General features: G+C 44.9%; 1 protein-coding gene across 1 annotated transcript in view; it reads left to right on the top strand.

Annotated features, from left to right (window-relative positions):
- KIAA2012 (KIAA2012 ortholog) overlaps positions 1 to 25868 on the top strand; it is a 126910-nt gene that overhangs the window by 18788 nt on the left and 82254 nt on the right. Inside the window, exons 4-10 of the mRNA XM_061148997.1 lie at positions 1091 to 1246; positions 4081 to 4223; positions 5759 to 5945; positions 6766 to 6908; positions 9337 to 9505; positions 12808 to 12957; positions 16467 to 16637. Coding sequence (XP_061004980.1) covers positions 1091 to 1246; positions 4081 to 4223; positions 5759 to 5945; positions 6766 to 6908; positions 9337 to 9505; positions 12808 to 12957; positions 16467 to 16637 — 1119 coding nt within the window. The remainder of the gene's footprint in view (positions 1 to 1090; positions 1247 to 4080; positions 4224 to 5758; positions 5946 to 6765; positions 6909 to 9336; positions 9506 to 12807; positions 12958 to 16466; positions 16638 to 25868) is intronic.

Here is a 25868-nt window from a genome sequence, read left to right as displayed (position 1 = left end):
TAGCACCTACACATGTGCACATACAAACACACACAGAGGCACTAACCAAAAAAAGAAAAAAAGTTAAACTTACAATACTTGTACATATTCCTACTTTTAAAAAATGGTATTCGTTGTTTATTTGAAATTCAACTTAAACTGGACATCCCATATTGTATTTGGCAAACCTATTGGGGAAGACAAGGGTGAGCAGAAGGATCTGCCAAAGCCTGCCTGGCTGGTTGCCATCTCTTCAGCATCAACAAACAGATGGGACCAGGGAAAGACTGACTCTCTCTTGCTTTATAGGTTTACTTTGGGAGAAAAGAGAAAACAACTCTCTCCCCAGTTAAGTGATGACTTGGAGGAAAATGAGAGTTGTGGGCTTGCCCAGTAATTGGTTTACCCTTCATGGCCGGCCCACGGTTCCAGGCAGTTCCATTCATCTAACGCTTGTGAGAAAGAGCCTCTTAACCAGAGATATGTTTATTGTTAGGTGCAGCAGAGGGCAGGGCAGACCGCTGCCCCATAGCCCAGGCCCAAAATCTTCAAGGAGGAAAGCCCTTCTTAATATCAAAAGATGTCTCAGACCCTTCTGTGAAAGTCATGTGGCTACAAGGTGTGGTTTAAGGAAAGGTCCATGGGTCTGTGCATTCTTGCGCCTCTTGCCATAGTTCCTACCTAGCAGAGAGGTGGGACCATTGGTAAGCCCTCAATAAATACTTGTAGAATAGATTGAGAATCACAGGGGTTACAGAAGCAAGCCAGGCACATCCAAGAGGAAACTTGAGACTTCATCTAAGGCAGGAGGAGCCTTTTACCCAACCCCAAAGAAACAGCCATGTTCCTTCCACCATGTTCCCAATTCCTGGGAATGGTGGAGTGGAAGAAGCATATATGTGGTACAGAACCAGAGGCACCCAAGATATTGGCTAGAGAATCCTTTATGGGTTCTATCTGATTTTTTAATCTCTTCCATCTTCTAATTGTCTTTCTTAATGGGCAATGTCCGAAGCTAAGACTAATGCAAGTGGGGAAACTTGTAGTTACCATCAAGACCTCTAGACTGACAACCATTGTTTCTACCAGTAACTCCTGACCTACTCTTCAGGATACATCAAGGATTCTGTGCTGCTTCAGGACAGTCAACTTAATGTACCAAAGAATCTCAGGCCACGGCCGGACCTTTCAAGTGTACCTCCCAAATACCATCTCCTGCCTGTCTTCCCTCCGTTTTGGATTCAACAAGGAAAATCTTTTGGACAAGGTACATGTTGATTTTATCAAATTAGATCTCAAATATTGGGAATTTTAACAGCATAAAATGAAGTTTTTCAAAATAAGGTCTAGAGAGTCTTGGTTTCCTTGTCCTCATCTATAAAATGAGGGAGTTAGTCTAGACCAGTGCCATCCAATAGTACTTTCTGCAATGATGGAATGTTTTACATTTGTATATATACACGTGTGTGTATATATACACATGTGTATACATATGTGTGTGTATATATATAATGTCCAGTTCCAATATAGTAGCCGCCTGCCACATGTGGCTATTGAGCACTTAAAAAGTAGATAGTGTGACTGTGAAAATGAGTTTTAAATTTTTATTTACTTTTAATTAATTTACATCTAAATAGCTACATGTGGCTAGTGTATTGGACAATGCATGTCTAGAGTTTAGATTTTAGATTATTTCTTACGCCTTTTCCCTCTCAGAAGAAATATCAATAACCTCAGATATGCAGATTACACCACCCTTATGGGAGAAAGCAAAGAGGAACTAAAGAGCCTCTTGATGAAAGTGAAAGGGGAGAGTGAAAAAGCAGGCTTAAAATTCAACATTCCAAAAACTAAGATCATGGCATCTGGTCCCACCACTTCATGGCAAATAGATGGGGAAACAATGGAATCAGTGACAGACTTTATTTTCTTGGGTTCCAAAATCAGTGCAGATGGTGACTGCAGCCATGAAATTAAAAGACTCTTGCTCCTTGGAAGAAAAGCTATGTACTCTTGCCTTGAGAACCCCGTGAACAGTATGGGCCTCAGTTTCTTCATTTATAAAATGAAGATAATCATACCCACCTTGGGACTCAAATGGGATATGCAGTATCTGGCACACAGCAAGTGCTCAATAAATGCTAGTTATAGACATCCCTAACTTGTGTTTTTTAAACATAATTGTAACACCCAATTGCCTATGATCACAAGGACCAAAAATCAACTTGTAAAGAAGGAAAAATAGCTCAGACTATATCTCAAACCCTGACTGATGGTTTTATATGTTTTAATTTTATCTCCTCTTGGCCTCCTTCTCCTTGCCAGACACTGTACTGGAGAAAGTAGCAAAAGCTCTGGCCACAAATCTCAGATCCCCCAACAGTGTGATGTTGGCTAAGTTACTTACGCTTCATGCATCCTTAGTTTGCTTATCTGTAAAATGGGAGGAATGTTATCTGCATTCCACCTTCTCTGGATTGTTGTAAAAAATCATAGGAGAAGACGTAGGTACAAAGCTCTCTAAGAGCTCTAAATTATTACCGCCATTCACACTGTTTGAGTAATCTGAACCCATACTTGAAATAGAGCACATGGTGTGGTCTCCTTTCAAAACTGAAACTTCCCATACCTTGCTTGCTAACCTGTTTCTCTTAAGCATAGACAAGTGAGCCAGAGCTGACATTTGCTGAGAAAAATCTTGGTTTCCCTCACATAGATTGAGTCATGTATTCAACATCACCTGGTATACAGCCACAAGGAAGAATCCCTCTCTGTATCCTCCTACGCAAAACACCCTGCCCCAAATTAGGCCATCTGCCATGTAAGACCAGTCAGCAGGTCAGCAGCCATTTGGCCAGAGTTTCACTTCCTATAGCCTTAGAAATGCTGGTAGAGGCTACCAAGTGCATCTGACCAGGAAGGACGGCCCTGAAGCCTGGCTTGACCTCAAAGGATCATTCTAAACACATAAAAAGGTCTTTAGAGCTGCATCCTATATGCAGCTGTGGTCTTCCTGGGGACAGGCAGATCAAGGTGCTCCCTGGGTCACTAAACTGAGCAGAGCCCCTGGACCTCAGCATGAGTCTGCATCTGCTCCACCAACACTCTCAGCATCAGCTCTGAGCCAAGGTCGCCCTCAGGAGCCAATGGGCAGAGGAAGGGGAGCTGCAAGGAAGGAGTGCTCCATAGGCAGGCACTTGGCTGTTGACCCAGTGACCCCGAGGATGAGGATAACGTAGGGAATGACGAAGGTTGGGGGACACGGGGGACGGTGCGGTTGGCCGCGAGTCTCCAGAAGTCCAGTGCTTCAACACACACAGAGCCCCTGAGGGCTTCCAGGGCCCCTGGATGAAAGACAACTCCACATCATGCCTCAGAGCCACAAGCAGAGATTCGAGGTGTTGCTACAGCAGCTCCAAACAAGGAAGGTTTGCCAGACTATTTCAGCAATAAATCTACCTTGAGTAAGTGATGAAAATAGCTGCAGGACCCTTTAAACCATCGACGAAAGATTTGTTCACTATGCTGGAGTCATCTGTTGACTCAGATCCTTCCTGGGGGTTGCACAGACAGGGTAAGTGCAGCTTGCTAAGCAGCTGTCCCACCGCAGAGGATCATCGTGAGTTTTTCCCCAAGGAAACGACCAGTAGACAGTCCCAGAAATCAAGTGCTTCAGACTGAGCCTCTCAGTGACAAGAGAGCAGAGCTGCAGGGCATCCTGCCATCATCACACCTCAGTCACCCCCTAGCCCCTCACAGTTGACAAAGGGCTGTCACATGCATGATCTTGTTTGAGCTCCAGACAACTCTGCAGGGAAGCAAGGGCAAGAAATCTGTATCCACATTTTACCGATGAGGAAACTGAGTCCAAGAAATGACTCAACCTTGAGCTCCTGACTCCCTGGACAGTCTGTCCCACTGAGCTGGCTGCCACTTCCATAGAGACACTAGCAGAAAAACAGAAATCAGGAGGGCGGAGGAACAAGGGCCTTGATCAACACTGTTGCTCAGAGAAGCAAGAAGGGAGGTAGTTTGGAAGCAGCTAACAGTGTCATTCTCATATTTGGGCTTGCACAGTTGACCCACTGTTCACCTTTGCAGGTCAGCAGGACCTGCATGAAGGGAAAGCTGGGGCTGGTGGACAAGTTGACCAGGGCTCTGTAGCCAAGGGCCGTGGCAGCCAGGGGACTCGCTTGCCACCACTCAGGAAGCAGCCCTGGCAGGAAGACGAAACCCAGACAGAGGTACCATTTCTAATGGGGGTCCCCTTTCCCTGGTGGCTCAGAGGGTAAAGAGTCTGCCTGTAATGCGGGAGACCCAGGTTCAATCCTTGGGTCGGGAAGGTCCCCTAGAGGAAGAAATGGCAACCCACTGCAGTACGCTTGCCTGGAGAATCCCCATGGACAGAGGAGCCTGGCAGGCTACAGTCCATGGGGTCACAGAGAGCCGGACATGACTGAGCGACTTCACTTTCACTTTCTGTCATTGTTCTTCTTGACTTTGGAGATGATACTCTCTCCCATCACCATTTCTTGGGGTCCTCCAGAGAAGAGAAAAGTGTTAATACTTTGAGCCTATTGATCCCTGTTTTTTAAAGTGCAACTGGTAGAACCCTAGTGCCGCCAGATGCTCCATGGGAAAAAAAAAAATTGGGAAATGCTGTGCACCACATTCTCCTCCCAGAGAGGCACAGTGCACATTTGACCATGGACCATTTGAGAAGTTCTGTAGTTTAACTTTAACTTGTGGTTTTCCAACCTCACTTAACCACAGATCCTCCCTACACTCTTCACTCCATCTAGGCGTCTCTAGTCATCTCTAGAAAAAAGAGCCGTTGGTCTTAGAGGTGGAAAAGCCTTGTTTTGAGTCTTGTATCTTGCTAGCTGTGATGAGCACATCCAAGAAACTTAACTTTGAGCCTGAATTACCTCTTTTATATATATATATATATATATATATATATATATATATATATATATACCTCTTATCACACACACCTCTCAAGGTTGCTTTGAGGACTAAATCAGTAAAAATGCTTTTTAGGGACTTCCCTAATGCTCCAGTGGCTAAAAAACCTGTGCTCCCAATGCAGGGGGCCCAGGTTCAACCACTGGTCAGGGAACTAAATCTCACATGCTGCAATTAAGAGTTCACAGGGCACAGCTAAAACTCAGTGCAGCCAAAGGGGAAAAAATAAACTTTTGAAACTCTAAGGCCTGTGTGTGTATGTCTGTGCAACAGAGAAGCATAGATAATGCGTTGCTCCTATCTTGAATAAACACACATGACTTACAAGAAGGTCATGTGCCAAGGAGACAGGAAAGGGGGAGAAGAGAAGTACCACCTAGTGGGAGGGAAGAGACATTTTATGATGGACAAAAACTAGCATGAATATTCTTGATGCCACAGAACTATACACTTTAAAATGGTTAAAATGATACATTTATGTTATGTATATTTTACTGTGATAAAGAAGTCTGCCAAAAAGAAAAGACAATGATACTAGAGCTTCCTTTTGATTTTTAATTTTTTTCAAGAAAGCACTATACGTCAGGCATGGCTAAATGTCATTTCTTTCTATCACCCACAATAAAACATTTTATGAATGCAATAAACAGCTTTAGAGATCTGGCCACGATGACCATGTTTTTCTTCCCAGACTGCTAAGAAGATTTCATCCCTGGAATCACAGTCTAGCCACAAGGTCTGACTGTTAGAGGAACTGGCTCTGTTCCTTTGCAAAACCTGTTTTCAGGAATGCATATCTGTCGTTCCCTAGGACACGTCAAAAGACAATCATTGTTGTATCCATGCTTCAAAAGAAAGCCACCATGAAAAAGCACAGCAAACCTCCAGGAGGACCCTCGGGCATGCCCTCTTCGATCACTCTTGGCTCCTGCATAACAAATCCCACAGGACATTCTACTATGGAGGCGCCTTCCCCAACAGGAAGGCAGACCTCAGTGGTAAGAAGCCGAATGAATGCCTCGCTTGTTGATCTGGGTGAACCCAATCCTGCAGAGAAGACTGGGCATGCTGAGTGTCACTTCCTCATGCCACTCGCCTTAGAAAATAACCAGCCAAGTCCAGCCAGAGGTGGGAATGAGACTAGTTCTCAATCGCACACGTTCCACAATCAGACTGCCTGCACTCAAATGACCCCCACTTACTTACTGTGACCTTGGGCAAGTTATTTAATCTCACTGAGGCTCCATTTTCTCATATGTGGAGAGGAAATAATAATAATACCTCCATAAGGCTATTATGGACTTCCCTGTTTGCTCAGACGGTCAAGGATCTGCCTGCAATGCACGAAACCTGAGTTTTCCAGGAAAATCCCCTGGAGAAGGGAATGGCAACCACTCCAGTGTTCTTGCCTGGAGAATTCCATGGACAGAGGAGCCTGGGAGGCTGCAGACCATGAGGTTGCAGAGAGTCCATGACTGAGTGACTAACGTATTATTATTAACACTAAGGCTATTATGGGGATTCAGTTAATGCATGTAAAATACTTTGCACAATTCTCGTCCCACAGTCAGCACTTAACACATAGTAACTATTAAGATCATTATTAGTCTCTCCATCACCTGACTCAGCCATCAAGTACCCAACCCAGATCATGAGATTAGGGCTCCCTGAAGCTGCCTCAGCCACCGTGGCTCTCCAGGTGTCTCAGCATTTCCTTGCCTCTCTTCCCATTAACCCAAAGGTGATTAAAGTTGGAAGTCAACTGTCCATCCCCATGCCTGCAACTAATAAGCTCTTGTTGCCATCATATCTCTACAGACAAACAAGGGACTATGATGCTGCACCAGGGCAGAAGCAGCCACTTGTTCAAGGATCCTCCTGCAGAACAATGTCTTTTCCCTCCTGTAGCACCTGCTGCTGGCTCAGAAAAAAACATGCCTGGGGACATGAAGAAGAAAAAGGTGTGTGTGTGTGTGTGTGTGTGTGTGTGTGTGTGTGTGTGCACGCGTGCACGCGCACACGTGCATGCTTAAAAGATTGACCTCAGTCTAGGAACGAGGTGACTCAGAGAGATGTCTCCAAGAACTGGCCTTACTTGCTTCTGAGCTCACTGTGTGGAGTTGGACTAAAGGGGTAGTAATTCACTAAATGTTGAAAACAGTGAATAAGAGGAATTTCAGCTGCCCCCCTTTAAAGCAGATGGTGTTACCACACTGATGGCAACAGAGCCCTTTACTCTGTTAAGGGGCTGAGGGTTATCTGTAAGCATGTAAGGACCGAATTTGAGTTTGTCAGCAGCTGACCCACTTCAGACTCAAAATGCTTGGAACCTGGCAAGGGTTTTGCTTCACTGAGGGTCTGTCACCTTTGAAAATGTAGGATAAATTTTGCAGGTTTATCAACCCTCTCAGAAGTCTCAGGTGAGAGTGAAGGGGCTTCCCCCTTCAGAAGTTTCAGGTACATCTTCCTGAACTTGTGCCGAGTGGGACTGAGCAGGAGCTCTGGAATGTTCAGCCATCGTGGCAGCTGGGTGACTTGGGCGAGTGGTTCACCGCTGAGTGGCTTCTCCTCTGCGCACAGCCCTCACAGGGCTGATGGAAGATGAAAGGAAATGAAGCGCTTGTGTGAAAGTGCCTTGTGTCCAACAGGGACCAACAGCGACGTCAGTGGGGATTTGTGCCATCTGAAGTGGCCATGAGGAGTCGTGGGCATGCCAGGTGGCCCCACTGCCAGTGAGGAGGTTGTTCTCTGTCTGTTCAGGATTTTCTCAGGCTCCCTATGTCTGAGATGATCTCAATCTTTCCATTCACACCAGAAGGACCTCTGGTTTTTCAGGTTCCTTTGGACCAGGAGTAAACAGCAGGCCTGACCTGCCAGGGTCACCCAGGCCCAAGGAAAGTCCTCAGTCTCACACACAGATCATCCCAGAACTGAGCCAGGCTCAGAGGATAGGCATCTCTCCCATCAACCCATGTATACGATTTAGCAGAGGAAAGCAATATTTTCCACTATATTAAAACTCTGTAAATTTTTAATTACAATGGAGAAATTTAAGGCTTGGCTTGTCAGCCATATCTCACACAAACCATTTGAGTTTCCACATAGATTTCCCAATGCAAACCTTGTCAAACAAAATACAAAGGTCGGTATTCAGAAAAGGGCAGTTGGTGGGCAGCTGGCACCTGGAGAGTGGAGATCTCTAGGAACAGAAAGATCCTATATGCATGCATTGGGTTAATCATTTTCTTAACGTCTCAAAACTGTACATATTACCCTGAATGTCGCTGGGTGAATTTCCTCCTCAGTCAACTCTAAACACGTAGGATGCTTGTGTGTGTGTCTGATCTTTTTTTCTTTTTGAACACTAAAAAGTGAGAAGCGTTTTTATTTTTCCTCCTGTGAAATTGAACTCCCTGAAACCCAGCACACATATACATTTCATAGAGCCAAGTTCATATGTTAAAAGCTGCAAACTAAAAGGAAAAATTTTTAGCAACTTCTGAATAATTGGAAACAGGAAGCTCTAAGTACCACCCCTCGTGCCTCTGTCTCCCCCACCCACCCCGACCCCCACCGTGCAGACATACACCGATGTTTTGGAGCTTTTTGGACATAAAGGAAACTGGGTTAAAGCTGTGGTTGATCCTGACACACAGTGATTTTTTTTTCTAGCTATCTTCATATTTCAGATGTGTGGAGACACCTAGGTATTCAGTATTAAACTCTAATGACAGAAGAGTCTTCTCTCAAAGAAATATTATAGAAATAAGCCTAGTTCCAAACACTATTGTAACTATGTATAATTAACTCATTTAATCCTCATGGCAATTTATGAGGTGGGCAGTATGATTACCCCCATTTTACAGAAAGAGAAATTGAGGCTTAGAGAGATTACACAAGGCAAGCAAACATACAAATGTGTATTCCTATTTCTGCCCTTTCTTACCTGAAAGGTTGCAAAGTCCACAGTCTGAGCCTTGCCTTTTTCCCCATAATGACACAAGTCAAGATTTTTCCCTCTCCAGACATGGAAATCTCAGCTCCAACATGTCAATCTGGCTCAGTTTCCAGACTACAAGAGAAAGAAAGACTGTATTTCCTCACAAAGGCTCTTGAATTTACCACGTTTTTACTTCTCAGAGCAGCTGTAGACTGGGTTAACGGGGACATAACCGAGTCCCCACCAACCAAAGCAGCCCCCCTCTAGTGAGTTGACCGGCTTCCAGGTTGGTCGGTTTTCCTTCTCAGCCCTGGATTCAGAAGCAACATCACACCCAGCAGCTTCTGATGCTGGAGAGTCAATAAGATACCATATCATTTATCCCTTGCAGCCAGCAGGATTTAGATACCTGCCATATTGGAGTCTGTTTGTTTTTACATTTTCTCCAGGTACCTAAAGCTTTGAAATTACCTCTTATCTCAGAAGAACCACCCAGAGTCCTGGACCCCCTGAGGAGTCAACTTAAAGCCAATGAGCCCCCAGCAGAGCTCTTCATCTTCCCTGTGGAGATTCATTATCATAGCCAACACCCGCCAAAAGGCAAGGCACGAAGAAGAGGTGGGTCCCTGTGAATGTGTCTCCTGAGGGAAAGAGGCAGGCCAGGAAGGACTGGGGTGTGGGACCCGCTCATGCAGTCCTATCCTAAATCACGGCTAACCCTCTCCAGGGTCGCCCCCTTAAGAGAACTTTTTAAAAAACAAACAAAAGGATAAATCTGCAAGTAGGTCTCTGCTGGTCATATTCAACTCAGTTTTTAAAATATGCATTGAGTCCTTCATTAAGCAGAGCATTTTGCTAAACTGTGGAAGAAAATGGCAGTCAGCCATACACATAAGTAAGTCTAGGGCACCATAGATGTTATAAAGGTGCAAGAATTTTCAGGCAGCTTACAACAAGTAAATGCCATATACAATTGAAATTGAAAAAATTAAAACCTGGTTAAAAAGAGTAGAGAAATAAATTTTATCAGACATCTGCAATGAATTCATTGCCTTTGTTAAGCACTGGATTTAGATGAGCTACCTGGCAGCCAGGATAAAAAGGATATTTGGATCTTTGGATTTTGGTTTTATGAAAGATCAAAGTTTGTCTGAAGAGCCACTTTCCTGATTTTTCGTAGTTTATTCTATTGAAGTATAGTTGATTTACAATGTTGTGTTAATTTTTACTGTACAGCAAAGTGATTCAGTTATACATATATATATAGAGAGAGACATTCTTTTTCATATTCTTTTCCATTATGGTTTATCACAGGATATGGACCACAGTTCCCTGTGCCTTACAGTAGGATCTTGTTGTGTATTCATTCTATATATTCCAGTTTGCATCTGCTAACTCCAGACTCCCACCCCATCCCTACCCACCCCCTTCTCCTCCTTGGCAACCATCAGTCTGTTCTCTGTGTCTCTGAGTCTGTTCCATTTTCCTGATTGTGAATTAGGTAACATTATTGTGTAACATTAGATGATTTCTACAATCCTTGTCAGGAAAGAGATTTTGCGCTTCTAAGCAAAGCGCTAACAGAGTGTGGGTAAGGAGAGATCAATTCCAACCTAAGACTCAGAAAGAGGCTTCTGAGTGACCACTCAGTTCACCCTGCACACAAGCAGAAACTTTCTGATCTTCCCAAGCCATTCCACAACACCCTGGCCAAAGACACATTATTGCCCCCTGGGAATTTTCTGGGCAGCCTGAGGCAAAAGGCAACTCTCTAAACAGCTGACTCCAATTTTGATAAGTCCTAGTTCTGAGCTTTCTAGAAACTTCAGCAAAAACTGCCACTGATTTCTCAGTTTTCGCTCTCCAGCTGTTTGGAATTCTCACTATGAAGAATGTCATAACTGTTAAGCTTAAAAGACTGGTCAATGGAAGGATGCATAAAGGAACTTTCTGAGAAGATGAAAATGTTCTAAATCTTAGTCGGTTGCATGGATATATACACTTATCAAAACTCATTGAACTGTTTACTTAGGATCTGCTTGCTTTCACTGTATGTAGATTTTACCTTTCAAAAAAATTACACAGCTCCTTAAAACATACACACACACACACACACAGTATTACAGTATTTTTAAATGCAGGGTTTTTAAAATTGTTATTCAGTTCTAATAAGGCCAATAGATCGGGAGACACTTGCCAGTGAAAAGATAGTCTGTTACTCACAGTTCCCAAGAGCAGAGGGCATGCCACGTCCCACAGGGCCACATGGAAAAAGCCAGGGTCAGTTAGGAGGCAGAAGTGCTGGCAGGGGGCACAGGGGCGGCGGGGGGGTTGGGGGGGGCGACAGGGAATGGGCAAGAGTCTTTATTCCATTTTTGGCAGGAAGAAATGCGCGAGGCAGGGCAAGCAGGCTAAGCAGGTTTGTCATTGGCTAGTTGGAATAATTTGAGCAGACTCTGCATCAGGGCTGTCCCTGGTTGTTGGGTACCTGGCCCTGGGGGCATAAAGGCAGGGTGATAGTGGCCTGGCAGAGACAGGGAGGCCTGGCGTGCTACAGTCCATGGGGCTGCAAAGAGTCGGACATGACTTGGCAACTAAACAACAACAGCATAGTGGCCTGGAAGTGTAAGAGCTGTTTAAAGGAGGTCATGCCTGGGGAGAGCGGGGAGGGGCTCGAGACTGGTTAGTTTCCATATGAAATATACACTTGCAGGTGGTCCTTCACTGTCTCAAGGGCTTGGCTAGCCCAGGGAGAGACAGTCTCCCCAGGGTCAGTAAAGTCCCAGAAGTCAAAACACTGGAATAAAAAGACATGCTCACTGATTCACTCTGCTGAACGCCTGAAACTAACACAGCACTGTAAACCGACTGTGCTCCAGCTTTTAAAAGAACATGCTTAATGCACGTAAAGACAGGACTATCAGCAGGACTCAGGTGAACCCTGAGTATCTCCCATGATGACCCTGGAAGGAAGGTCACCAGGACATCATGCACCAGATTCTTAAGCCTATTAGATCCATTGAGCTTGCTAGCACACTGCCAAATGAAAACCAGGAATAACATACGGAGAAAGTGAACACATTGAGTTCCTCCTTCTTGTGTATGTCTGTGAGGACTCTTTCAGTAACAAGTGTTAGAAGCCTAACTCAAACTCTCTTAAGCAAAAAAAAAGAAATGTATTTGCTCATGTGATTGGATAGGTCAAGGATCGGCCAACTCCAGGCTGAACTGGACCCACATTTCAGAAAATGTCCTCTGGACACTATTTGTCTGAGTCTCTCGTCTCTGTTAGTCTTTCCTCTCAGGTAGTTTGTCCCCATGTAAAGATGGCCTCTTGCAAATCCATGATAGCTTGTTAATCCCAGTAGAATGGATATACCTCTTAAAAGCTCTTGAAAAAAGTACCAAAACTGCCTCTGATTGGCCAGGCTTGGGCTCTGCCTCCTCCCTGGACTCAATCACTGTGGCTAAGACAGTGAGATGCCCTCATAGCCAGGCTTCAGTCACATGCCCATCCCTGGAGTCAGAGAATAGATCTCCCAAAACCACATGGGGTGAGTGACAGAGATGGGTCCCCAAAAAGAAGAGACAGGGACTTCCCTGGCAGTCCAGTGGTTAAGACTCCATGCTTCCAATATAGGAGGTGCAGGCTTGATTCCTGGTCAGGGAACTAAGATCCCCCATGCTGTGGCCAAAAAAAAATTTTTTTAAAGGCTGAATGTTTGGGAAATTCCTGATGGACCAGTGGTTAGGACTCTGTGCTTCCACTGCTGGGAGCATGGTTTCAATCCCTTCTCAGGGGACTAAGAAAAATAAATAAAATAAAAAGCATTAAAAAATAAGTAGTTTAAAAAAAAGAAGAGACAGCTAGCAAAACCCACAGATGTCTACCACAACTTGGCTTTCTGTCTATCTCCTAGGTGCTCCATGCCCTGAGTCAGCACCAGAAACAGAAGAAGAGCATGGGCCGTCATGGAGACCTCCCCTGAAGCAGGTGTCCCTAAGAAGGTCAAGGGCGTTAAGAGTGCATCTCCCAATGGACACAGACAGGGACACACTCTCGCCTCAAGGTAGCTACTCCTTCCCTCCAGCATCCCACAGGATCCTGCTCCAGAGGGGAGCAAGGCAAGACATGTCAGGGTCCCCAGCCATGAAAAACGAGGCTAGAAGGGACAAAGCTCCTCCCCAGCTACTTGAAGGTGCTTCTGCTCAGACAGCCGCTGCCATAACCAAAGTGCCATAGTGAAAACAACTTCGTATCTAGCTCACTAGTTACTAATCAAACCCCCTAAGAATATATTCTATGGGCTTCCCAGGTGTCACTAGTGGTAAAGAACCTGCCTGCCAATGCAGGAGATATAAGAGACGTGAATTTGATCCCTCTGTCAGGAAGATCTCCTGGAGAAGGAAATGGCAACCCACTCCAGTATTCTTGCCTGGAGAATCCCATGAACAGAGGAACCTGGTAGGCTACAGTCCATGGGGCTGCAAAGAGTCAGACATGACTGAAGAGACTTAGCACACAGGAATATATTCTGATTGCAGATGTAAAACAGCACCAAATTACTAAACATTTGCTGCACACTCTATAGTTTCTCCTATCTTTTTAACCTAATCTACTTAGGAATATGTGTTTATTCATTAAAAGTTCATAATATCAATAAAAGTCTTCATTTTTTCAAAATATCATATGAACATCTGAAATTATGTATATATCAAAGTATATACTTATAGGTGTGGATAGGTTGGAAATAATGGGCCATATTTAGAAAGCTCTTCACTTTTAGAAAACAACCTCCTTCCCCAAGGGCAAGATGACAGGATCACAGATGCTAGGTGATCTCTGACTGGTGGTAATCAGAAGTAGAAGGAGACACATTAATATTTAAGTTCCTCCTCAGTGCCAGGCACGCTGCTCAATTTTTAACACATCTCATCTCATTTGCTCCTCACAACAGTCCTACCCTCATTTCACAGATCAGATATCTGAAGCCCTGGGAGATGAGGAACTTGTCTGAGGTCACGTAATTACAAGTGGCCTCACTGGGCTCGGAGCTGCCTTCCAATCTCAGAATCTGTACACTTTCACACTGCACTGCCTCTCAGAACAAACAAAGCAATGAACCCAGGTCATGACATTCTTGACACATTCCAGTTTTGAGAATGGTCCTTCGATTTTTTTAACTGTGTATTATGATATAATTTTATTTTGTCATTTTAAGCATAAGACAGTAATAGTATTTATGTAGTTTCTTTATTTTTAATTTTCAACTTCATTTTTTTAATGGGGTATAATTGCTTTACAATGTTGTGTTCATTTCTGCTGTACAAATGAAGTAAATCAACTGTGTATATACACACATCCTGTCCCTCTTGGACCTCCTCCCCACCCCCCCATCCTGCCCCTCTAGGTCATCACGAGGCACGGAGCTGAGCTTCCTGTACTTTAGCAGGTTCCCACTAGCTATTTCAGTTTATGGAGCTCAAAATCAAAAAAAAAAAAAAAAACCCAATCAAAAACTGGACGGAAGACTTATTAGACATCTCTTCAAAGAAGATATACAGATAATTAAGGGGTACATGAAAAGATGCTCAACATCACTAATGATTAGGGCAATGCAAATCCTTTGATTTTTGAGGCAGGGGCTTGTTTACCATATCTCTTACGTGAGAGTTGATCGTCCTAAAGAATTTGAGGTTTTTTTGTGAAAAATCCGAACCTGGCAAGGATCACCCTGTGAGCAGACAGGTAGGAAAGCAGCTTCCCCCTGTGAACCACGGTGTTGGCGGCACAGCCTGGCCCCCAGGAAGACGGCAACACCAGGGAATTTTGTCTTCAGTGCTGCTCACCTCACCAGCCCTCCACCTGTTTTGAGCTATTGTGTCCACTGGGGACCGAGGATCTTGAACTTGTCCATCCTCTAGACCTACGAGAATCTACTACCCTGCCCAAAGGAAACTGGCTAAGAAGTCCCTGATATCTTGATTAGTTAATATGTTACTTCAGTGTGTAACTCAACCGGGTAGCAGATGCATTTAAAAAAAAAAAAAAAAAAAGGATGTGGGGGTTCAAGCAGGCAAGATTTCCTTGGGAATCTTTCTCATCCAACGGTCCTTGGGGCAAAGGTGTTTAAAGCTAGTACGTGAGACTATCCCACTGTCCAGAGGTTGCACAGACCCATTTACTTGCTTAGTCCTGGGTTGTTTCACTTCTCATATCATAAAAATGAAGCCAGATTTTATAAATGCATACACACATACATATTTTATTTTATTGCTGAATCATCTGAGACTTAACTGCAGACTTTGTACATTTCATCCCTTATCAGCATATGTCTCCCAAGAGCAAGGATGTTCTCCTTCATAACCACAGTGCAATTATCACATTCAAGAAAATTAACGTTGATGTCATACTATTTTCTAGCGTATAGTCCACATTCCAATTTCTCTAATTATACCAGTAACATTTCCTACAGCTGTTTTCTTCCCAATCAATCCAGGATTCAACTCAGAATCATGCATTGTATTTGACTGTCACATCTCTTGAGCATCTTTTTCTCTAGAACACTTCCCCAGTCTCATTTCTCATGACACTGACATTTTTGAAAAGCTGCTTTACAGAATTATCCTCAATTTAGGTTTGTCTGTTTCCTCATAATTAGATTCAGATCAAACCTTTTGGACAAGTATACTGTGTTGGTTATGTGTTCTTCCCAGTGCATCATATCAAGGGACATAAATATCCCTTTATATTTATCCCATTTGTTATAATTTGCTCCATTATAGGTGATGTTAAACTTCTATATTTGGTTAAAGATGTGTCTGCTAGATTTCTCCATTGTAAAGACACCTTTTCCCTTTGTAAAAAAAAAAGTGGCTTACGGTACTTTGAGACTGTGTGTGAAGCCAACTTTTCAATACAAACAGCAAGAGTGCGTTGAACACGAAATAAAAACCACTGTCTCTGAGATTAAGACAAGGTCTCAATCACTTTTAGATTACTGGGTTTCACCCTCCCTAGAGTAGTCCCTGCTGACTTGAAGAAAGAATGAAAGAGAGAGAGATGGAGGCCGGGACGTGCATTGTGGAGTGTTATCATCCATGCTGTTACCCTCCACCGTCTGGAAGGGGCTGTGTGTGCTTTATGACTCAGAGGAGCCGTGTGATCACTGGTCTGCTTAGAAAAATTGCTTTGTGGTTTGAACTCTGCAGCCAATAGTCCCATGAGTTTGGAGGCTGGGTCTCCCCAGCTAGAGAAGGACCTTGCAGCCTCCCTCGCCTTTCTTCTATCTCAGGAGTCCATCAGCAGGACAAGAATAAGAACAACCACTGTTCAGTTCCTCCCAGTTCTTAGAGGTTTCCCCAAGGAAGGGCCAAAAGTAATCCCGCCTTGACTATGGGAGATACCTGGCCTCTGCTCCTTAGCAGGGCTGGAAAAAAGAGAGACCCATGTGAGAATGTGGGGAATAAACAATTCTAGACACCAGGAGCCATCACTCGGGGAGTTAACAAAGAGGTTCCCTCTGCCTCTTGCTGATCCTGATTCTCACTCATGCTTTTTCTCCTTTTGCTTTTGAAGAGGATGTTGCTCCGCCCCAGAAGGGGACCTCAACACCATCCCTGAGGAAAGGAAAGAGAAGTCCAGAGAGCCAGAGAGGCCCAGACAGCCCCAGGACATCAGGCCGCAGCAGCCCCACAGGCCCCGCACGTGACAGACCAGCTGGGGGGGAACTTCCAGCAGCAGGACGAGGTAATCACTCCCGGGGTATATGGATGCACCCCTTTGGCCTGTCTGTGACCCTGGGCTCATTTTAAGCATCTTCCAGGGCCACACTTAAGCTGTCTGAAAGCCACCCCACTGAAGAAGGGAATCAGCTGTGTTTCTGACCATGTCAGTGGGATTAACGCTCACCATGCTCATTCCGCAAGAGTTAGGACATGTTTTAAAAAAGGATTTTCTGCACCAGCTCATGCTGCCACACTGTTCTGGGCTTTCCTCCCTCCTGGCAGCACCCCTGATGACGCAGTCCCCTGCACTCAACACAGAGACTCACTACTGGGCTTACGGGGCATTGTCCACACTGAGCCAGAGCCCTGCCTGCCAGGGGACCAGGCTAAGAGGAAGAGGCCCCAGGAAGGAATCACCCTCCCAGGCCAGGCCAGGGCCTGAGGCTTGTGAACAGAGGGCTCCAGATCTCTTCTGAAGGGTGAGGCAGGCAGGGCCACACCCTCTGTGGCTTAGCCCCACTCAGAGCTCTCATCCTTCAGAGCCGACAGCTCAGGAGACGGAGACAGTGCAGTGGCAGCTTCTGTGGGGGCAGCACACAAAGCGAAAATTGCCCAGAGTCCAAATCAGCCCTGAAAATCCCTCAGGGTCCAGGCTGGAGACCTAGAACCGACAAGCTTCTCCAAAGTGCAGCCCAGGCAGCTGTCCCTCCCTCATCAGAGGATGGGCGACTTTCTCCGGTTGAGCAGCAGAGGAAGGAGATGGGGTGTGTTTGGTGAGGAAAGTACCTCTGTTAACAGTAGAGCCTCACTCGGGGCTTCTAGAAGCCCACACTCAGAGAGGAACATGGCAGCTGAGAGCCACCGAGACCACAGGCACCACCACATTTGTCCCATCCCACACTCACTCGGGGACAGACGCCTCACTGTTCAAACCCTGCTCGCTCTCGCTCCCCCGCCTCAAACCCAGCATGTATAGCCGAAGCCTTGTAAGCATAAATCCGATGCATGGATCAATAACCCCGTTATGTGCTTGCATCTTCTCTGTTTAAGGCTCAAATGGTCAAAATCAAATCCTGTCTCCCCCTCCCCCACCTCTTTGCTCTCACCAAAGAAGCTTCCAAACTGTTTCAAGATGGAACCTTTTTCTTACAATTCCCTCCCTTTTATATTTGCAGGGCAATGATGCTCTCTTACTGTGGAGCTAATTACCTAAACTTTAAGTACCGTAATGTCACCACCAAAGGTATTCCTAGGAGGTTTCATTGCCTGGGCCAAATCACACCAAACACACAGACAGACACACAGGCACACACATCTCTAATTGGATACCCTTACAAAAGGAGACTCTGATTAGGATAAACAACAGGGCCGTGACTATGAGAGGAGTGTAGCCTGAAGCCTCAAGTGCATAGGTTGAGTGTGTGTAAATGAATGTGCACACAAGGGCACATGTGTGTCTGAGGGCATGTGTGTGCTTTTATAGCTATGTGAGTGTGTGTATGTATTGTGTGCTCATGTGTGTATGTGTGATTAAGCAGCATGCGTGTTTGCCTGCGCTTGTGTTGCTGTGTATCCCTGTCCATGTGTGCACACCTGCATGTGTGTACGCGTGTGCTATGTGTATGTGGACACGTGCGTGCACGCCTTGGTGTAAGTATGTGTGTACATTCCCGCGTCATGCCTCAGCGTATGTGTATAAACACACGCTTGTAAGCATCCACTGTGATTGATTGCCAGCTCTTCTCCTGGCCCCTTTGCCTTAGAAATGGGGTAAGTCAAGTCATAGAAACATCTTCAATCTTTCTAAGCAACTGGGAGAGATCCAGTTTTCTTCTCCCCCTTGGCCCAGCCCCTGGAGTCCCTAAGAGTGGCAGCATTGACCCTCAGGGCACAGCTGTGCTGCTGAGTGGGGCTCAAGGGCGCTGACAGAGCAGGAAGCAGAGGCCGGAATCTCCCAGACCTGCGCCAAGGATCTGGGCTGCACACGTGCTTGAAGGATGGGGCTCCCTGTCCTTCACACAAGATGTCCCCACCAGCCTCACCTTGTCCCTGCAGGGATGCCTGAAACCAGAGGACCCCCTCTTTTCTAGACCCTCACGGAAGCAGTGGCATAGGCAAGTGGCAGCCCCACCCCATTCATCCCACACTGACTTTAGACAATGGGGCCCAAACATGGTGCAGCTCTGGAGAACCCCCGGAGGGAGAGGGCGGCTCTTCACCCCAGCCAGCTCCTGAGCACACCCACCAGCAGCTCCCTGCTGGGGAGAGCAGGCCACCTTCGGCCTCCCTCCCCTGCTCTAGTGCTAACACTGCTGGTACCTGAGCTTATTTTCAAGAAAAACCCGGAGACCCTGCACCGGGACACTTCTTGCAAGGTCCAGGTGGAGAAACCATCTGTCTGTCCTTCCCAGGGCCGACCCGCACCCAGGGGCTTCCGTCAGGGGAGGTAAGATGAGACAGCCCAGGCCAGCCCTGTTTCCTTGGGGAAAGATTTCTACCTGCAGTTTCCAAAACTTCCCAGCAGCAGAGACATCATTAAAAACAGACGCAAGTCAGCCAGTTTCTCTCCTCTCGCTGACACAGAGGTGCTTCTGTAGTTCAGACACAATAACCCAATGTTTGCATAACAAGTTCGCTCTTGCATCAGGAGAGAGACGTTCCTGTGGAATGGCTCGGAGGAGGCCTAATATGCTGTGCTGATGCCTCTGTGAGGATGATAAAGCCCTCTTGGTATTTGCCCAAACTAAACACCGTCTTTTCTCTTCTTTCCAACCACCCTCCAGAGGTGGAGGTGGCTAATTGGTAATCCAATCAGGTCTCCTTGTTATGAGCATTGGTTCACTGCTGCAAATCATCTGGCTCCTGACAGATAGCAAGGCAGTTTCCAAAAACCCTTCTGGCAATGTTCACTTTTTGGAAAAGGGATGTTGGCTCTGAGAAATAACCATCTTGCAAAGGGGGAAAAAAAAAATGAAGTCAGAGGGTGATGAGTGTCAACCACCCAGGAACCCTGATGATGTGTATGCATGAGTTCTATAGCCATCAGGCCTCTTGATGAGGGAGATTAAAATCTGCACTTGTTTCACGGGTGATGTCATGGCTGCCTCAATAAAAAGAGCATGGACTCAGAGCCAGGAGATTTGAGTAACCCTGGCTGGACCTCTGTATTTTCAAATGACTTTGGGTCCAGTCCTTCCTTGTGTCCAAGGCCCCTCATGCCATTGAAATAAGGGGATGGACTCTGCCACCTGCAACTATAGACTATTACTTCATTTTATGTGTTGTGTCTGTTGCTGTGGAAGTAGCCACTTAGCATTAATACATGGATTTCTAGAAACAAGAATGCGTGCGTTCCAAATTCAGCATTTAAGAACTTCCATCACACTTTGTCCCATGATATAAGCGTAAAAATAACTTGGTTCTGAACTAAAGGAAGCAGGAGTCAGACAGGTGGAGGCCAGTGTCAGAGCCTCCCAGCTGGTACAACAGCTGGAACGCAAACACGGTTCTGTTCATCTGCTGCACACTTGTCCACTGTCTTCCAAGAGAAATAGCCCTCCTTCGGGCAAAGCAAAAGCCAGAAGCAAAAGGAGACATCTTCAAGTTACATATTTAAGTGTGTTGTCACATTGTCAATATCAAGTTTCCGTCATTTTGGTGTCCCTGGCATTTAGCGCAGACCCTGACACCAACGTCACAGGATACAGCAAATGTTCACTGAAAAAATCTTTCAATGGTTGCCACACAAAAGAAAGAAAGAGAGAGAGAGAGAAATGAAATCTATGCTGAATAAATCAAGACTTGCTCTGAGCAATAACCATCTTGCATAAGAAAAAAAGAAAATCTACTATCTTGTCCTACTCCCCTGAACAATGTATTTAATCCTACTTGCCTCTCAAACCTAAAGGTATCCACTGTGAGCTAGCTAGATAATGAACAAATGAATCATCAGTCCTTCAGTCAGTCAGGCACTGTCCTCTCTCTATCCCATCCTCCATATGCTTCAGGCTGGTGGACCTGCAGTCTTGATGGTGACTGGATGGGGCCCAGGGTGGTAGACAAAACCCTTAAACCCACATCTCCCACAAGCGCCTATAGAACAGGTTCAGCTCTCGGCTAATGGGAAAGCCTTGTTGTTTTGTTTTGAAAAGCAGTATACTGAAAAAACATTTCAATTCCTGCAAAGGATTTGCTCCAACCACACCAAATTCTTTACAGCTGTTTGTTCAAATTCATCTTGATCACCATCCCCATCCTACTCTTCCAATCTCACCTCCCACTATATTCAGGCCCACCCTTTTCTCATCTGTTCAATGACTCAAACATTCAGTCTCCCTTCTCTTATCTCCCAGCCTTGCCTAAATTGCCCTCAAATATTTAGAATCATTTTAAGTTCCAGGGGAAGGCTCATCATTTCTGGGATATTGTCCTAAATAAATCCTCCTCAACTCACTGAACTGCCCCAGTGTAGCCTCAGCCCATTTCTCTCTCTCTCAACCCCACTTTTGTGATTGCTGCATTTATCTACATCTGTTTTTCCTTTGAGCTCCCAAATATATTAGAAGAGTCCTAGAGAACCTCTTATCTTTATCATACGTCCAAGAAATGCATGTTGATTGATGCAATACCCCAGATGCCACAAAGGAAAGTTTTTGGAGATCATAGTTGTTGTTTTTTAATTTAAAAAAAAAAAATTGGGTAGAAGCAGGAATATGATCTGTCTGATCTTTCTGAAACTTTCAGACTCTGTCAACATCTATTTGGAAATAAATTCTTAAGCAATTAGATCATGATATCTTGCTTTCAGATAGCATAGGGAAATGAGTATAAACCTTCAGAAGAAGAAAAAAAAGATGTGAAGACTTGAGCTGGAATTTGACCCTCTTGGTCATGTTGAGATATTGCAACACTTAGAAAATTCAAAGGCTTAAGAAAGGAAATTTTAACTTGGAAGGATACAAGTCAAAACATTGGATATTCACTTCAAGTTGCTTATCCTTGATTCAAATCCTTCATTTATTCTCCTAGTCACAATGGCAGCAATAGCAGTTTTCTTTCAGAAGATCTTTTTTTTTTTCCTCAGAAGATCTTTAATTGAGTTCTTTATTACAAGAAGTTCAAGGATCTCTGTGCCCATGATTCAGCATGGGACTCCAAGCCCCATGCAAATTTAAATTCTTCATCTCTTTCAGAGTTTTCAGTTAACACTTTTTCTTTCCTGAATGGATTTTCACCCCCAAATCATATCTTGATTTTTGGTCATTTAATTAGCATCTTTCTCTCTTGCAGCTCTTTCTTGGTGTGGTGGTTTTAAAATATGTCTACAAATTCTTTGACACTTGTTTCTTCAAAAGGGGGAGCCCAGTTTTCCTCCCTTTGAGTGTGGGCTAGACATAGAGGCTCATTTCTGATAAACTGAAGTGATGGTGTGTGACTTCTGAGACATGAGCTACCATGAGAGGAGATGGTCATGCCCCAATGAAACCTCCAGATGACTGCATCCCTGGTTGACACTGTGCTGAAGCCTCACAAGAGACTGTACCAGAATCACAGCCTAAGACTTTCCCAGATTCTCGTAGCAACTGTGTGAGATATAATAAAGGCTTACTATATCACTAGATATAGTGAGTTACTAGATTTGGGGATAATCTGTTTTCATAATAGATTATATACTGGTGCCATTTCCTGATGGTCTGCAATTTGGTAAACAGAAAGAAGGGTCCAAGAATATCCCCGTTACTCTCAAAACACTAATTATCTGAAAGCAAACATATGCAAAGTGGTTGACTTTCTCTGTGTTCTCCCTATTTGTCCTTTGTGATAAGGTTGGTTGTAGGGACTCATGGATAAAAGGATCCTTCCACACTGGTGGGATATTTGACAAAATGTGCTTTTCCTTGAGTAGCCTATCTCTTAGCAGCTGTTGCTTTAGCAAAGATGCCTGGAGATTTGAAAGTGGAAAAGTCCATTAGATGAGACAGCATGAAGAAGAAAGAACTCTGGACTAAATGTCCAAAGTTTTGGGTTTTGTCCGCAGCTCTACCACCCTGATTTCTGTGATCATTGCAAATGAATTCACTGCTTTGGCACTCAGCTTCTCCGTATGGAAAAAGAGGAACTGGAATTCAATCCAGTTCTTCCAGTGTATGTCCCATAGAAATTCAAGTCCTCAGAAGGTTAGCAGGCATTCTGTTTTTTAAAAAAAATTCTGAGACTAAATAAGTTGGAAACCAGTGGGCCAAAGTGAAGCAGATTCCTCCCTGCAGGAGCCTCTACTATGTTAATATGGGTTATGGCTCCTCAAGATGAGAATATGCAGTGTTTCCCAAACTTATTTGACCACTGAATTCTTTCTTGTTTGAGTAAAGTGTCAAGCGCATCTAACTAGTTTTTGGAACACACTTTGGAAAATGCTAAACTGATGATTTCCAAGATTCTTTCCAGCAATAATGCTGTATGTTAGTAAATAACCCCATTTCCCGAGGAGACTCTCTCCATGAAGAAGTTCTGTTGTCTAAATCCTGAAGCAGGATATCACCTATTCAATAATTCATGACTGTTCTTGTTTTCATTTTCCAAACCTCAGTTCTGAATCCACAATCCTTCCATCTCCATGTAAAAAGGAAGGTGGGTGGCGATAAGGCCCTTTTGCCCAGTCAGTGTTTGTTAATAAGCAATCATGTTGGTGGGTTTAGCAGATCTCAGATGTGGAAATAAAGGAAACCAGGGTTGGATATGGTCATTTTCACCCAACAGTTCCTCCCAGGCCACCTTCCTGTACTCCAGAGGCTGGTAGACGGAAAACCACATTTCCCAGATACCCTTTGCAATGAGGGAGGCTGAATGCAAATTGTGTCTGTGTGTTAGTCGTTCAGTCATGTCTGACTCTTTGCAACTCCATGGAATGTAGCCCACCAGGCTCCTCTGTCCATGGAACTCTCCAGGCAAGAATACTGGAGTGGGTTGCCATTCCCTTCTCCAGGGAATCTTCCTGACCCAGGGATCAAACCCAGGTCTCCCACCTGGGGAGATTTCAGGCTGATTCTTTACCATCTGAGCCACCAGGGAAGCCCTGAAAGCAACTTAGGTTCTGCCAAATAGATTCACTTGCATGAGCCTTGAAGGGCAGACATGAGGCAGAGGTGCTTTGGCTACTTAATGCCGGCAAGCCAGCTCATGAAGACTTGGTATCAAGAGGCAGCTGCTGCAGCTACTTTGGAAACACCAAGTTTTCTGTAGCAGCTTCATTTCCTCTTAAAATACCTTGGTGGTTTCTGTTCTCTACTGAGTCCTGACCCATATACTCTCCTCCCCTTGCAGAAATTATGGGCAGTTCCCAGGAGGCCTGGTGTGGGGCTAATTTGGGTCTGTCCCATGGACCACAGGGCAGTGATCACTGGGTTTGTTAGGACTTCAGAGAGAAGCGGGGTTCCTTCCCTCACCGCAGTGAACCCAGCACAGCCTCAGCAGCCCACGCTGGACGGTGTTCTGCTGGCCACCTGCAGAGAGCCACTGAAAACCACTGGGCGGTCTCCTCTCCTTTGACACAAACCTCTCATGCTTTCTCTAAATACAAAGGCTCCCCTCCCTCGTATTTGGCTGAAAATGTGATATTATCACCACTTTATGCCTTCCAGAGAAGAAAAATATTAGAAATAATAGTTCTTTCTGAATCTGCTGGAAATTCCTTTTTTTTTTTTAAGAAGAAATTCAATATGAAGTGTTGAAGAATACTTAATTCCTCTTTATTTTTTGCATATATACTTATATTTTTCTTTCAGAGCCTGCGAGGCTGTAAATTCTATTCCCCTCACAATTTTTCAGAGAACCTTAGCGTTGAGAGGGAATGTAGGCATCACGTTCATCAGCGTGTAAGTAGGGGATGCATTTTATCAAGCAGATTTTTCTGGGGATACCTATAGATAAAACAGGTAGAAGCAGAGCTGCCAGGTTAAAGTGAGGATGGCCTGACTGTGCGCCCACCCCCACAACTTCTTCAGAGCCCAGCTAATTCTTTCCCTCCTAAAATGATTTTTGGCTGTGGGGTCTGTGCGGAGTCACTAGAACTATGAGACCACAGTTGAAAACTCATTTTGTGGAAGGGAAACCGAGGCCCAGAGAGGTATGGCGATTTGCTCAAAGTCACACAGATTTTATGCGACAAATCTAAGGCTCAAGCCCAGATCTTCCTGCAACAACTTAGGCCAAAGATCTTCTCCTTAAATCTTATTGCCTCTAGTTTCTAGGCTTTAAGGACTAGCTGAAGTCTCATCTTCATTGCACCACCTCACCTGACCACCGAAGCCCACACTGACTGCTACTATCTTAGGTTCTACTAATTCTTACCACCTGGGTCTCTCACCAGGCACTCCCTCATTTTTTTTAATCTTTTTTACTCTTTTTCTTCATTCTCCTCTGAGATTTAAAATTCCTGTAGATATATCCCCCACGTTTACTTCTGGATACACCAGAGAACACCATAGGTATTCCCAGAACACTATCCATAAATATTGATTGAAACTGTGAGTAGCAGAGATTTTATCTGTTCCCCAATATATATTTTTCCATTATTCCTATTATTTTTAGAATCTCCTAATATGTTGCTTTTGAACTGTGGTGTTGGAGAAGACTCTTGAGAGTCCCCTGGACTGAAAGGAGATCCAACCAGTCCATCCTAAAGGAGATCAGTCCTGAGTGTTCATTGGAAGGACTGATGTTGAGGCTGAAACTCCAATACTTTGGCCACCTGATGCAAAGAGCTGACTCATTTGAAAAGACCCTGATGCTGGGAAAGATTGAGGGCAGGAGGAGAAGGGGACGACAGGATGTGATGGTTGGATGGCATCACCGACTCGATGGACATGGGTTTGGGTGGACTCTGGGAGTTGGTGATGGACAGGGAGGCTGGGCGTGCTATGGTTCATGGGGTCGCAAAGAGTCGGACACAACTGAGCTACTGAACTGCACTGAACTGAACCATGAAGTTGGCTTCCCCAGTGGCTCAGATAGTAAAACATCTGCCTGCAATGTGGGAGACCCAGGTTTGATCCCTGGGTTGGGAAGATCCCCTGCAGAAGGAAATGGCAACCCACTCAGGTACCCTTGCCTGGAAAATTCCATGGACAGAGGAGCCTGGAAGAGTTGGACATGACTGAGTGAATTCACTTCATTTTCACCATGAAGTTTAATTGAACACATGGCTGCCTGGTTAGAAATTAAATTTCCCAGCCTCCGTTGTAGCCAGGTATGACAG

The sequence above is a fragment of the Dama dama genome, chromosome 8, assembly GCF_033118175.1.
Source record: "Dama dama isolate Ldn47 chromosome 8, ASM3311817v1, whole genome shotgun sequence".
Taxonomy (NCBI): domain Eukaryota; kingdom Metazoa; phylum Chordata; class Mammalia; order Artiodactyla; family Cervidae; genus Dama; species Dama dama.
The sequence above is the reverse complement of the archived record's forward strand: the minus strand, read 5'-3'. Positions and strand labels throughout refer to the sequence as shown.